General features: G+C 42.5%; 2 protein-coding genes across 3 annotated transcripts; one reads left to right on the forward strand and one right to left on the reverse strand.

Moving 5' to 3' along the window:
- Position 1: 1 nt before the first annotated feature.
- Positions 2–7,494, reverse strand: zgc:152951 (uncharacterized protein LOC569013 homolog). Of its 2 annotated transcripts, none has more exons than XM_039007040.1 (11): positions 7,423–7,494; positions 5,484–5,723; positions 5,164–5,287; positions 3,764–3,916; positions 3,475–3,654; positions 2,897–2,970; positions 2,610–2,807; positions 2,384–2,521; positions 2,134–2,223; positions 1,894–2,037; positions 2–1,811 (listed from the first exon to the last, which is right to left on the reverse strand). In XM_039007040.1, exons 2-11 carry the CDS (start codon positions 5,721–5,723, stop codon positions 1,665–1,667), a joined length of 1,488 nt encoding a protein of 495 aa, XP_038862968.1. In that variant the 5' UTR covers positions 7,423–7,494; the 3' UTR covers positions 2–1,664. The 2 variants fall into 2 exon arrangements, with proteins under 2 accessions (XP_038862968.1, XP_038862967.1); XM_039007039.1 differs by lacking the exon at positions 7,423–7,494 and adding an exon at positions 6,455–6,672.
- c13h3orf38 (chromosome 13 C3orf38 homolog) lies at positions 6,746–10,112 on the forward strand. The gene is made up of 4 exons (XM_039007041.1): positions 6,746–6,950; positions 8,400–8,575; positions 8,675–8,913; positions 9,062–10,112. The coding sequence occupies exons 1-4, from the start codon at positions 6,824–6,826 to the stop codon at positions 9,426–9,428; spliced, it is 909 nt and encodes a 302-aa protein (XP_038862969.1). The 5' UTR covers positions 6,746–6,823; the 3' UTR covers positions 9,429–10,112.
- Positions 10,113–12,904: the final 2,792 nt, after the last annotated feature.

Genomic DNA, 12,904 nt, shown 5'->3' on the forward strand with positions numbered 1-12,904 from the left:
GTGAACTATAAGATATTTATTTCAGATGACAAATTGCATCATTTCCATCATAAAAAATATTGCTTCAGAGTTAGGTCATAGTTAGATCCAGGCAAAAGCCACGACAGTGTTGTTCTCTACAGGTTTGCATCACATTTTTTCCCCCTGACAAATACAAAGAGATGAGGTAAGTTTAGGGAAGTACAGTGGTCGTCAGAGCAGACTGAGCTCTCCAACCTTTAGGGTATCATTCAGAGTACAAGCTCTTACTGTTGCAGATGCATGAAACCTTACTAAAGCAGTGTTCTTCATTACTGGTCCTGGAGCTAATCAAGGTCTGAAACAGGTATGTTAGTGCAGGGCTGGAACAAAAAAGCTTGCACATACTGTGGCTATCCAGGACCAGGAGTAAAGAACACTGCCCAACTGGAATTTCCCGGCAACATGTCTACCAGTGTAGTACTTATAACTCTGTTAGTATGGAGTACTGGTGCCTGTTGTTGGCAGTAGGGGTTAGGAGTAGTTGTTATAGGAGTACTAGCTATAGATGTGGCCAGGGTCTGAGGTACTCTCTCTCTCATGCAGGGTTAGAAGGCACTGGCTAGAGAACAGGGTCACATATTCTAACTACAGGCTTCAGGATGAGAGGATTCAGCATCCCAAGCATACAGTAGTACATGCATCAAACAAACTAACGCATTCCAGTCATTGTAACATGCATTTCAGTGAGTGAACGAGACAGTAAAAATAGTAATACTTCTAAACAGTATCTAAGGTCGGCTTTGCCTTCAGAGCAGGAGAGTTATTCCTCTCACTGGAGAATCTGCTTCACTAGAGGTACAGCAAGTCTCTCACAGAAACCCAACAAACAAAGACAAACATCGGAGTGGGAGACAGAGCAAATGGTTAATACATCAGGATTTGACAGAAATAGCAGTATACTGCAGGTATATGAATGATACAGATATTACATGTTAGTGATATGACAACAGTTTTCCAGATTTTGCTCATACAAGAAGTCCTACCATTGCATCATGGGGCAGCTGACCTGAGATAAACACACCAGTGATTGTTGGGTAAAGAGGGAGACATATCCCTCCGTTGTCATACCGTGGGAGAGTTCTAAAAACAGATGGGCTAGAACAGACTCAGTGTGCTACACAGTACAAAGCTCTTTCTGGAGAACAATTTACTGGTACCTGGCTATACAGAGACCAGCACAATGTGGTGTGCATAAAACAGGAGATGAACAAACCATTTGGGATAAAAGTTTTACTAAACAGTTTTAGATCCTTTTTTAAAAATAAATAGTTAACTTTTTATTTTGTTAGAAAAAGTACAAATGTGTCCTTTAAGTGTTGAATTGGATCATAAACATGCATGGAATTAATCAAGCCTTCCTAACATATACAGTATCAATAAATATATTTATAATCAATGATAAAACTAATTTATAATAAGTAGGTGCGTGCTAAAATGCAGCATTAGCACTTCCAAGGCTGGAAATGGAAGACCCAGTAAGAAGAGGAAGTAAAACCAGGTTAAACTATAGGTTCACATGCTGTGGGAGAGTAGGGAAGCAGATCGAAAGAAAGGGTTAGACACCCAGACCTCTTTACTGAGGATAGACATGTCTGCAGGCTGAGCTGTGTGTTTCTCTGTGTTGTGGACAGAACAGTGTGTTCCTATGGCTTGTTACTCTGCCTCTGAGAGCTGTTGGTGCTCCAGTCGTAGGGCAGGTAGCTGACTTTGATCTTCCCAGAGGAGAGGACACTCTGCAGGCTGGACCTCTTGGGAGACTCCCCCATGTGCTCCAGGATCCAGTTCAACAGCTGAAGGAGAGACCGGGCAAGGCTGTGTTAGGACAGGAGACCGTACTCTTCAGTTAAAGGTGAAAGGTCAGTGTTGAGGTACCTTCTCATCTGTGCCTCCGAAGTCTGCCTTGTACCACTTAAATATTTGGCTGAGACGGACCTCCCCCTTCTCAGAATCCACCACACAGCCATCATCGTTCTCCAGGAAGGACTCGGCCGCCGTGCGCAGCTGACTATCGATGTCCTGATTGGTCAGAGAGGACAAATTATGTGACTTTACTCAACTCCAGATTAAGAAAATACTGTGTACTATTTTCAGTGTAAAAACCCCGTGTGTTACCTGTGGAGTGTATGTTTTGATGGGTGGACAGCCCATGGCTCCACAGTTCAGAGCAAAATGGATGAGAGGCTCAGTGTCTGGGAGAGCCACCTGGTGGACAAACAGAACATCCACTATCACCACTACAACCACTGCCACAGATTGTGCAACATTTCAGATAAAAACATACATTTGCACCAGTAAATCAGAGATGTGAATAAAAAAATGATAATAAGTTGAATAGTTTTCCCGGTCCAGCGGAGTAGTGTACCTGTAGACGAGGGTCAGTCTTAGAGAAGGGCCTCAGAAGCTGTGCGACGCCCTTTCTGTTCCCTCTCAGAACTCCGTTCTCTATGTCCTGCAGAGTGAACACCTCTCCTCCAATCAGGTAGCTCACGTAGTTAAAGAACTGCAAACAACACACAGGAACAAAGTAATATCACTGCTAAACAGACTATTACTTGTTGTCTTTCCACAATCCTAGATGGTGCTCTTACCTTGTATCTCTGCCACATGTTGGTTGGGGCTCCCATCCGGACGTTTCCGTGGATGACCAGAGCATTGTAGGTGTTGATGAAGAAGGCTAGTTTCTCCTCTCTGGTCAGCGACAGCAGCTCCACTCTTTGTAGCTGAACAGCCAGCTCACAGTAGCGCTCAAACACTGGGCTCAGGGACATGGCCTTGTAGTCCACACACTGTAAGGAAACACACATTTTGTAGTACAACTGTCATGTCATAATATATCTACTGTAGTGGAGGGTTCAGTTAGTTCAGTGTGACTTACCTTTCCATCAGAAGAGAGGTACTCAGAGAACAACTTCAGGATCATATCCCTTAGAATGGCAGACAACTCAGCAGCTGAGAGAGGAAGAAAGACAGAGGGAAAGGGAGAAAGAGAGAGAATATAGACACATACAATGAATAAACTATTTTTAACAGATAATGAGCAGATGTCCTTACTAGGAAAGACATTCTGATTAAGGTTACTTCTTATGCAAGACAACAAGAGGCATGCAGAAAGACTAAACTTATGCAATGACAGAGACTCACACACACACACGTTTGCACGAACACAGACAGATCAGCTGCTTTTAAGGACACCTACTGCAATCCCAGTTAATCGTATCATGGAATTAATGTAATAGCCCACACCAGGTGTGGATTGCCTCTTACACTTGTGTGTTTAACTAGTAGAAAGAGAAGCTCCATGCAGGAAAGCCCCCACCTACACAGTGGGATTTATCTGAAAGTGCCTAAACCACCCAAAGAGCAAGCAGAGGCGACAGTGGCAAGGAAAAGCTCACTAGCAAGAAGAAACTTTGAGAAGAACCAGACTCGGAAAAGAGAGTCCTCCCTACCTACCCTGTAAAGGGGAGCATGCAGCAGTCTGTCCTGCGTTCAGGGCCGAGTGAGGGTTGCGTTCCATCAGCCTGTACAGCCTGTCACTCACTCCAAACCCCACCCCCTTCCCTGCCCCAGCCACGCCCACCATGTACTTCCTGTCCAGTAACATCTGCCCAGTCTCACATGCCTTAGTCATCTCTGCCAGAATCCGAGAATTAGAATCAGTTAGAATCATAGAATAGAACAATAGAATTAGAATTTGTATGTAGAATTTAGGAATACCGGTTTACTCATTCTCATTCCTTACCCATGCCCCTCTCTTTCTGCAGCCAGCCAACCAGCTGTGCTCCTGTGAAGCTGTTTCTGCACATGCTCAGTCCCCTCCACTGAAATCCAATCACACCGCTCCGCTTGAGTTCCTCTACCACGTCCGCTAACGCATCCCTCTCACACTTAAACTCTGCAGAGAATGCACACAAGGCTTGGCAATCATCTAATGTGTGAATGGATGCCACTCACCAGACATCAACACTATAGGAATGTGTAAGAGAAAATGGTTGGAGCAATTGACAATATTTATTTCTTACTGTAGTCCATATGAATGTATTTTATAGACCTGAGTGGTAGCAGAGGAGACTAGAACTCAGAGACACATATTGTGGCTGGGCAGAGAGGCCAGGTGCTGGCTGGTCTGGGGCTATCAGGTAACACTGATCCATTGTCTCTGCGTCTGCTGTGGTGACAGGAGATGGGCGCACACACACACACACTCACACAGAGAGCTGTGGCTGCTGAAACAAAACCACAAAACCAGCCTGTCTCTCATGCAGCAGACGCCAACATTCCACACTGACAAGACAGACACTTCTTCCCCAAGTCTTATGACACTGATATTACAGCTGGTATTCAAACAGTAGCATGTCCAGTAATATCAGTATCATATCCAAATAACCCTGTCGAATCAGAGCTCATGTTTATAACTAGAGGAAGACTAGATTAGTCTCGCCACAGGAGGTCTGTCTTTTAACTGCAATAGGCAAAAATGGTTAATAACTTAAAAATAAAGGAGAGCCGCACACTCTAGGAGCTCAGATGCAAAAATGTAATTACCAACGTTTCGACAGCCAAGCTGTCTTCATCAGGGTATAATCACAAACACTGCGGGATGACTCGTTTATATAGTGTCAAAACACACAGGTGTCTGTAATCATGGCCAAGAGTGGCCTAACATCATTGGTTAATTCTCAAATATTAAAATGGCATACAAAGAGCAGCATACAAAAAACAAATGGATAGCATACGATCATAGATTAATTTTAGACTATACAAGTTTACAAACAATTACAATGGCAAAGTCACAAGAATGGCTTCAGATCAAAGTCTACGAGTCATCCCGCAGTGTTTGTGATTATACCCTGATGAAGACAGCTTGGCTGTCGAAACGTTGGTAATTACATTTTTGCATCTGAGCTCCTAGAGTGTGCGGCTCTCCTTTATTTTTAAGTTTTCTACTCCGCTAGCCAGCACCTCGCCTAAATAGGTGTGCGTTTCTTTTTCTTCTAAAAATGGTTAATAAACACATTTGACTGAATGTGTCTTTGCAGCCATTCCAGTCTACCCATTCCTGTTCTACGGTGCAAACATTTCTATAGAGTAGGGCCCAACTCTAATCTAATCAGGCACAGGGCTTCTTGTGTGTCCACTGACCTCCATCAGCCTCCTCAGCTGTGTCTGAGCCATCTGATTGGTTCTCCTTGGGCAGGGGTAGGGCTTCTGACAAGACAGGCTCCTCCCTCACCAAACGCACTAGACGCTCCAACTCCTCTGGAAGCTTCAGAGAGTAGTGTTTATTTAACCTTTATTTAGCCAGGCAAGGCATTCAGAAGCAAGCCTCTACTTACTACAATAGCAAAACCACCTTTTGTAAAATTTTTGGTAAAGTACCTAAAGTTCACTTAACTGAATGACTGAATATAGAGCAGTCAAAGAGACAATGTATCCATCCATCTGAGAGACAGTGTTCTCACCAGTTCCTGCAGGTCATCATTCCCCCCGATGTGGACACTGTTGAAGAAGATCTGAGGAACTGTGCTCCGTCCGGTCAGCTCCTTCACACTGCCCCGGAGCTCTGGGTGCTTTCCCATGTCTACATCACACACAGGCAGACCCAGACGGCCAAGGCTTGTCTTAGCCTGCACACAGTGGGGACAGCCCAGTACAGAGTACACCGTCACCCTGCCCAGCACCCTGCCCTCAGTCTCCCCCATCTAAACAGCCACCGGAGAGGATAAACAGAGAAGAGACAGAGGTTTAGTAAGCAGCTATTGTTGGGTGGTAAGTGGTGAAATTAAGTGTTTTGACAACACTTCCTTGAGGAGGTGTAGCAATAATTATGTACCAAGTTCCTTGTGGGGAAATTACAGTGATTTGCAATATAGGTTCATTGGGTTGATGAAATCATGGTACACTCAACTTCCTCAAAACAAGCTTACCTGCAGAGTTCATCAATACTGGAAAAAGTATATTTTACCTCCATGATGACATTTAACACACTGTTTAAGGACTCTGTGGTTTAAACATTGCCTACAACTTCCTGTTAATAAATCTGACAAGATAGAGCAATCGTGAGAAATAAAAAAAACTTGGCTACTGATGACATCCACTTTGTCCAATCTTCTGCAAAGAGGTTCATCCTCTCTGGTAATAGGGTTCGTTAAGGGTTGGGGTTGTTTGGGTTACTAGGGATATTAACGTACCGTTAACTAGGAACACCCTTGGCTAATGGACGTCATCATACTGTACTAGCAAGTCCCATATAGCTAGCTACTGAATCGCTAAATGATTGCGAAGCCCAGCAGTACAGTAATGTACTATCAACTGGCCACTGGCCAACATTAAGCTATCATATAAAATGCAGATGCTTGACATAGCTAGTTAATGATACTCACCATGGCATAGTCTAGGTAACCTTAGCTAGCTAGTTATCATCGTTGCCTACCTTGTTTTGGGACAGCGTCGGACACCCTAACGTTACTTGCAATACGCCACAACCGTTATCGCCAAATCTCAGAGATGCACGGAATAAATGATGTTCTTCTGTCGCGATAATAATGCCTTAGTATGCATTATTAAGAAAAAAATGAGTACCTAGTACATGCTGAAAATGATTAGTTAACTCACTATAGATGGCACTGTCACTTCTGCTTCTGTCTACAGACAGCGTGCAAACACTTGCGGAACCTTTGAGGGATGCGGTGTTTCCTCCCGGACGTTCCCTTTGGTACCCTCGAGTGGTGGATGACGGAAGTACAACCACAGCCGTTGCAGGTGTTTACTGGGTTAAAAGTTGTACGCTATTCTTTTAAATATGCCTGTATTGTCCGATACGGAGCGTAAGGGCTGTAAAAATATGTTGGGTATCATGTCAAGGGGCGACATACTTTCGCTTAGCGATACAGTCACCAACAAAATGATTGCAGTGGAAAACATTACAGGTGAGAACTTAGCGGCTAATGTTAACTAGGCTAGCCCAATAATAATGGACTAAAGGAGCCGAACGTTGCTGCATTTTAGTCCAATGACCACATGTTCTGTTTAAATGCGAATTGGCTCTGGATGCAGAAACAGACAAATACTCAATCTAAACGTGAATCGATTGTCAATTGCGGTTAGGCTGTAGAATCCTAAATCCCTTTACTTTCATATCACAATTTGTATTTTTTAAATAAATGTAACCTTTATTTAACTAGGCAAGTCAGTTAAGAACAAAATCGTATTTACAATGACGGCCTACCGGGGAACAGTGGGTTAGCTGCCTTGCTCAGGGGCAGAACGAAAGATGTTTACCTTGTCAGCTCGGGGATTCGATCCAGCAACCTTTCGGTTACTGGCCCAACGCTCTAACCGCTAGGCTACCTGCCGCCCCCCACCTCGAAAAAATGTCTCAAATGCAAAATACACACTTACTGTACATTGTTTTAATACAGTCGCAGCCCGCAGTATTGTTCAGTGTCAACATGTTTTTGTCTTCCGTCTTCCGTATGGTTACATACAGGGTGGTGTTCGGAGACGCAGATAGCTAATTAGCACATGTAACTAGTCCAACCACTGTCTAACGTATTTTTTCCGCAAACAAGCGCTGTAACATGGACATATGTGTGGGAATTCAAACCCTATAAATATGTGTGTCAATGTAACCTCTTATGATTTATCCCAGATATGAAAGATAAGGACCTTTCATGCATCCAAAACCATACCCCAAGCCATGCTGTTAATGTTCAGACCGAAAGTCGGGACTCTTAACAAAACACCCCCATACAGAAGACGCCTTCATCCAATGACTCTTATGTGTAATAAGAGTCATGATCAAGGGGTAGCTAACCCACTCATAACTACCTCTAGCGCCTATTGATGATAGTGTCTTCTGGCCAGGGTATTTTGTTAAGAGCCCCGATGCTTGTTATGAACGTTAAGACGCATCGCTTGTGGTACAGTTTTAGAAACATAAGGATTGTACATCTTTCATATAATCGAGAAATATTTTTCAAAAAACAAAAGGTTCAATTATTACACACCTTTGTTAAGGTTCCCACAAGGCAATATTTCCAAGTTACAGCACTGTTGGCTGCAACTGTGTTAAAACAGTGTACAGTAAGTGTATATTTTTCATTTGTGAAATTATTTTGTGATATGATAGTAAAGGGCTTTTTGTTTCTAGGACCATACCTCAACTGAGAATCGATTCACATTTAGATGGAGTATTTGGCAGACAGCCAATTCGCCTTTAAACAGAACATGTACGGTCCTTGGACTATAAGGAGTAACATTAGGCTCCTTTAGTCCATTATTGGGCTAGCTAACTAGCTAGCTGCCAACCATTGCAAGTTTTGATCTGTAAATGGTATACCATAGTAAAATCTTGGGGTCGTCTCTGTCTGTTACAGAAGCAGTTGAGGCCATTCTTTCATACACCAAGGATACGGCGGAGCTGCTAAAACGAAAAAAGGTCCACCGTGACGTTATATTCAAGTACCTGGCAAAGGAGGGGGTGGTGATGCCCCCCAACAGTGAGAAACACCAGCTAGTGAAGCGGACTCTAGAGTTTTGGTCTACTGGGAAGGTATAGACACATTCGTGTTTCTGTGTTTCATAGAGGCTGAATTTGGCAAGAACATTTTAACATGCTTTTGTCACTTAATGTCTGTGGTCTTGTTTGTAGGCATTGGACTATCAAACCCCAGCAGTTGAGACCAGCCTAAGTCTGAGACCAGCTGAGAATGTCTGTGTTTCCTCTGAGTTAGGGTACAGTCCTGGTTTTGACCACCTGGCCTTGGCCAGACAGTTCTGTCAGTGGTTCTTCCAGCTTCTCAACAGTCAGAACCCCTCCCTGGGCCAGCCTCCTAAGGACTGGGGACCACAACACTTCTGGGAGGACGTCCGTCTGCGCCTCTTCTCCAGGTAAAAATCTGGACACAAATGATATAGTTTTTAGTCTCTTAGGGACTAAGTATTGATTTTGACTAACTTACCATTTTATTTTGTATTGAACATACAGTATTAAATACCATATTAATTCATAGGACCTCTCTCTCTCACTCTGTCTCAGTGCTGATGGCCAACAAATGGAAGAGTTCCATGGCTCTGAGCTGACCAGCCTGCGTCTCCTGGCCCTGGCGAGGGACGAGAGGCTCCTGTTGAGCCCCAACCTTGACCCTCCTGGCCTGAAGGTCCTGTCCTCCCCCCACGGCCTGGTGCTGGTGGCTGTGGCAGGGACCATTCACAGAGATGATGTCTGCCTAGGAGTCTATGAACAGGTGTTTGGCCTCATCCGCTCACCGCTGGAACAGAACAGCTGGAAGATCAAGTTTGTCAACCTGAAGATCAGGGGGCAGGATGCCCTGGGAGGAGCAGAGGAGCTGGCCTCGCCTGCACTGACCTGCAGCTCCTCTGAACTACAGCTGCTCTGCAGATGAGGGAACTGAGGTGCATCCCAATAGTCTAAAGGGGCTTCCTCTCCTTGCTTCCTTTCCTTTATCTGCACTCGTGAAAAACATGGACAGGTGAAAGTAAATTGCCAATGTCACATCCACCATATTGTTTTCACCAATCTTGGGTTCTCAGGTCAGTGCAGATAAAGGAGAGAAGAAGAGAGAGAGAGAGACACTTCAGATCATTGAAATTCACACTTGGTGTCACTAAGAGAAGAGGTCTGCTCTGTAGACCATAAGGGAGCAGTGGTTAGAGATATGCCTGTGAGAATGAAAGACAAAGTGCACTCAATACATTATGCAAGTAATTTAATTGTCATACATTTCATGGTCTGTTTTCCTCAATACTATATAGTAAGCTATTATGTACTGCTGTATCAAGATGAAAAATGTTTTTGCTATTAATACTATATTCCAGGATATGTTTAGGTTTACTCTCCATGTAATGGGAAAAGTTCTTGGTTGGTGTAGGAATGTGTGGTTTTCACGATTCTTCTCTTCTCTCATTTGAGGTGTTTTCCCTTAAATGACCTGTGATCTGTGCCTTATGTAGAATAGTCTATAAGCAGAAGCATGCCTCTATCATCGGTAACGGTATATGGCTAAAACTTGAAGTATATTATATTGTAAATATGTATCATACCAGTACTAAAAGTAATTTAAACCTTTGCCTGTGTACTGTTTGCTTCGCTCTGTGTCGTCTTGTTTGGCTGATATTATATTAACTGTATTGATATTGATCAGGTATGTGACTTACAGTGCATTCGGAAAGTATTCAGACCCCTTGACTTTTTCCACATTGTTATGTTAGCCTTATTCTAAAATATATATATAAAAAAAAATACAATTCTCAATCTACACACAATACCCCATAATGACAAATCCAAAACAGGTTAAGAAGTGTTTGCACATTTATTAAAAATATACTTAAATATAAAATTTACATAAGACCCTTTACTCAGCACTTTGTTGAAGCACCTTTGGCAGCGATTACAGCCTCGAGTCTTCTTGGGTATGACGCTACAAGCTTGCCACCTGTATTTGGGGAGTTTTTCCCATTCTCTGCAGATCCTCTCAAGCTCTGTCAGTTTGGATATGTAATGTCACTGCACAGCTATTTTCAGGTCTCCAGAGATGTTCGATTGGGTTCAAGTCCGGGCTCTGGCTGGGCCATTCAGAGACTTGTCCTGAAGCCACTCCTGCGTTGTCTTGGCTGTGTGCTTTTGTCGTTGTCCTGTTGGAAGGTGAACCTTCGGCCCTGTCTGAGGTATTGAGCAGGTTTTCATCAAGAATCTCTGTACTTTGCTCTGTTCATCTTTCCCCCATCCTGACTAGTCACCCAGTCCCTGCCACTGAAAACATCCCCACAGCATGACGCTGCCACCACCATGCTTCACCGTGAAGCTTGGTATTCAGGCCAAAGAGTTCAATCTTGGTTTCATCAGACTAGAGAATCTTGTTTCTTGGTCGGAGAGTCCTTTAGATGACAGTCCTTTAGTTTCTCCCATCTCCACAGAAGGTCCCCAACAATGTTGCATAAAGTTTTTGGTACCCTTCCCCAGATCTGTGCCAAGACACAATCCTGTCTGGGAGCTCTATGGACAATTCCTTCGATCTCGTGGCTTGGTTTTTGCTCTGACAAGCACTTCCAACTGCGGGACCTTATATAGACAGGTGTGTGCCTTTCCAAATCATGTCCAATCAATTGAATTTACAGCAGTCCAGTCAAGTTCTAAATACATCTCAAGGATGATCAGTGGAAACAGGATGCACCTGAGCTCAATTTTGAGTCTCATAGCAAAGGGTCTGAATACTTATGTAAATAAGCTATTTCTGTTTAGATTTTTTCATAAATGTACGAAAATGTCTAAAAACCTGTTTTCGCTTTGTCATTATGGGGTATTGTGTGTAGATTGATGAGGAAAAAAGTCATTTAATCAATTTTAGAAAAAGGCTGTAACATCAAAATGTGGAAAAAGTCAGGGGGTCTGAAAACTTTCCGAATGCACTGCATTTACCTAGTCCTACAGTATATGTTCTCTTTCGACCTGTGCCTTATGCAGTCTTATAATTCACTGAATTTGCATTAATTTTCAATGTTTTGCACAATCATTTTGCAATAGACCATCAATACATTGGTTAATGAACCAAATGTTTAGCACTTAATTCAATTTTTTATTGAGGTTACAAAGGTTTCTATTACAAAGGTTTCTATTTTCTATTTTGTTTAATTGAAATCAAAAGCTCCCAGATATGCTCTGCTGAAATGGAACTGGTTAAATTGGCATATATTGCTGGCATGATCTGACATCAAGTTACTATGAAAAGTTTCAGCACAAGTTTCTGATTTTAAATTAGCTCTTTGTAGTTTTTAAAATGTCAGGATTTAATTACAAGGAGCTTTATGGTTGCAGAGAGTTGTTGGATAAGATGTCAAAGGATGACATCCTCACTTCGATTTACTGTCACTAACAAAAAGACGGATCTTTTCAAATCAAATACACATTTTTCGTTACATGCTTCTTAAACGTGTGTGGACTAACAGTGAAATGCTTACTTACGGGCCCTTCCCAACAATGCAGAGAGAAAGAAAATAGAGAAATAATAGAAAATTAAGACATGTAATAATAAATACACAATGAGTCATGATAACTTGGCTATATACACAGGCTACCAGTACTGAGTCGATGTGCACGGACGGGTACAAGGTCGTTGAGGTAGATACTATATGTACATGTAAGAATAAAGTGAAGATAATAAATAGTAGCAGCAGTGATGAGTCAAAGTTAGCGCAAAAAGGGTCAATGCAGATAGTCCAGGTAGCTACAGTGCCTTCAGGAAGTATTCACACATTGTGTTGTGTTACAGCTTGAATTTCAAATGGATTGAATTGAGATTGTTTTGTCATAGACACAGTACCTCATAATGTCAAAGTGGGATTATGATTTTCAACATTTAATAATTCATCAAAAACAAAAGGTGACATTTCTTAAGTCAATAAGCATTCAATCCCTTTGTTATGGCAAGCCTAAATAAGTTCAGGAGTAAAAATGTATTTAACAAGTCACATAAATTACACTCTGTGTGCAATAATAGTCTTTAACGTGATTTTTTGAATGACTACCTCACCTCTGTACCACACACATACAATTATCTGTAAGATCCCTCAGTCAAGCAATGCATTTCTAAAGACCTGGCAGGTTTTCCATTGCCTCACAAAGAAGGGCACCTGTTGGTAGAAAATAAGCAGGCAATGAATATTCCTTAGTGAAGTTATTACTTATACTTTGGATGGTAAAATCCCTGGGGAAGCCAATGCTCAACCCCCCCTGAAGCAATTCCATAAGTGGAGAACAGGAGCTGCCTCCACCATTTCAACTTCAACATTTCAACATTATCAAATCACTTCTGCTTGGTCTAATACAGTGACATCTAAAAGACAGGAGTGATGACCAAATCCA

This window comes from Salvelinus namaycush, chromosome 13, assembly GCF_016432855.1.
Source record: "Salvelinus namaycush isolate Seneca chromosome 13, SaNama_1.0, whole genome shotgun sequence".
In the NCBI taxonomy this organism is placed as follows: Eukaryota; Metazoa; Chordata; class Actinopteri; order Salmoniformes; family Salmonidae; genus Salvelinus; species Salvelinus namaycush.

What these genes read in the sequence shown, in the direction of transcription:
- zgc:152951 (XM_039007040.1), bottom strand. Translation starts at nt 5,723, where the DNA reads ATGGGGGAGACTGAGGGCAGGGTGCTGGGCAGGGTGACGGTGTACTCT. An exon ending in GCAGAAAGAGAGGGGCATGG is followed by an intron (nt 3,655 to 3,763) that starts GTAAGGAATGAG and finishes GGATTCTGGCAG; the next exon opens with AGATGACTAAGGCATGTGAG. An exon ending in TGCATGCTCCCCTTTACAGG is followed by an intron (nt 2,971 to 3,474) that starts GTAGGTAGGGAG and finishes TTCCTCTCTCAG; the next exon opens with CTGCTGAGTTGTCTGCCATT.
- c13h3orf38 (XM_039007041.1), top strand. Translation starts at nt 6,824, where the DNA reads ATGCCTGTATTGTCCGATACGGAGCGTAAGGGCTGTAAAAATATGTTG. An exon ending in AGTTTTGGTCTACTGGGAAG is followed by an intron (nt 8,576 to 8,674) that starts GTATAGACACAT and finishes TCTTGTTTGTAG; the next exon opens with GCATTGGACTATCAAACCCC. An exon ending in CGTCTGCGCCTCTTCTCCAG is followed by an intron (nt 8,914 to 9,061) that starts GTAAAAATCTGG and finishes ACTCTGTCTCAG; the next exon opens with TGCTGATGGCCAACAAATGG.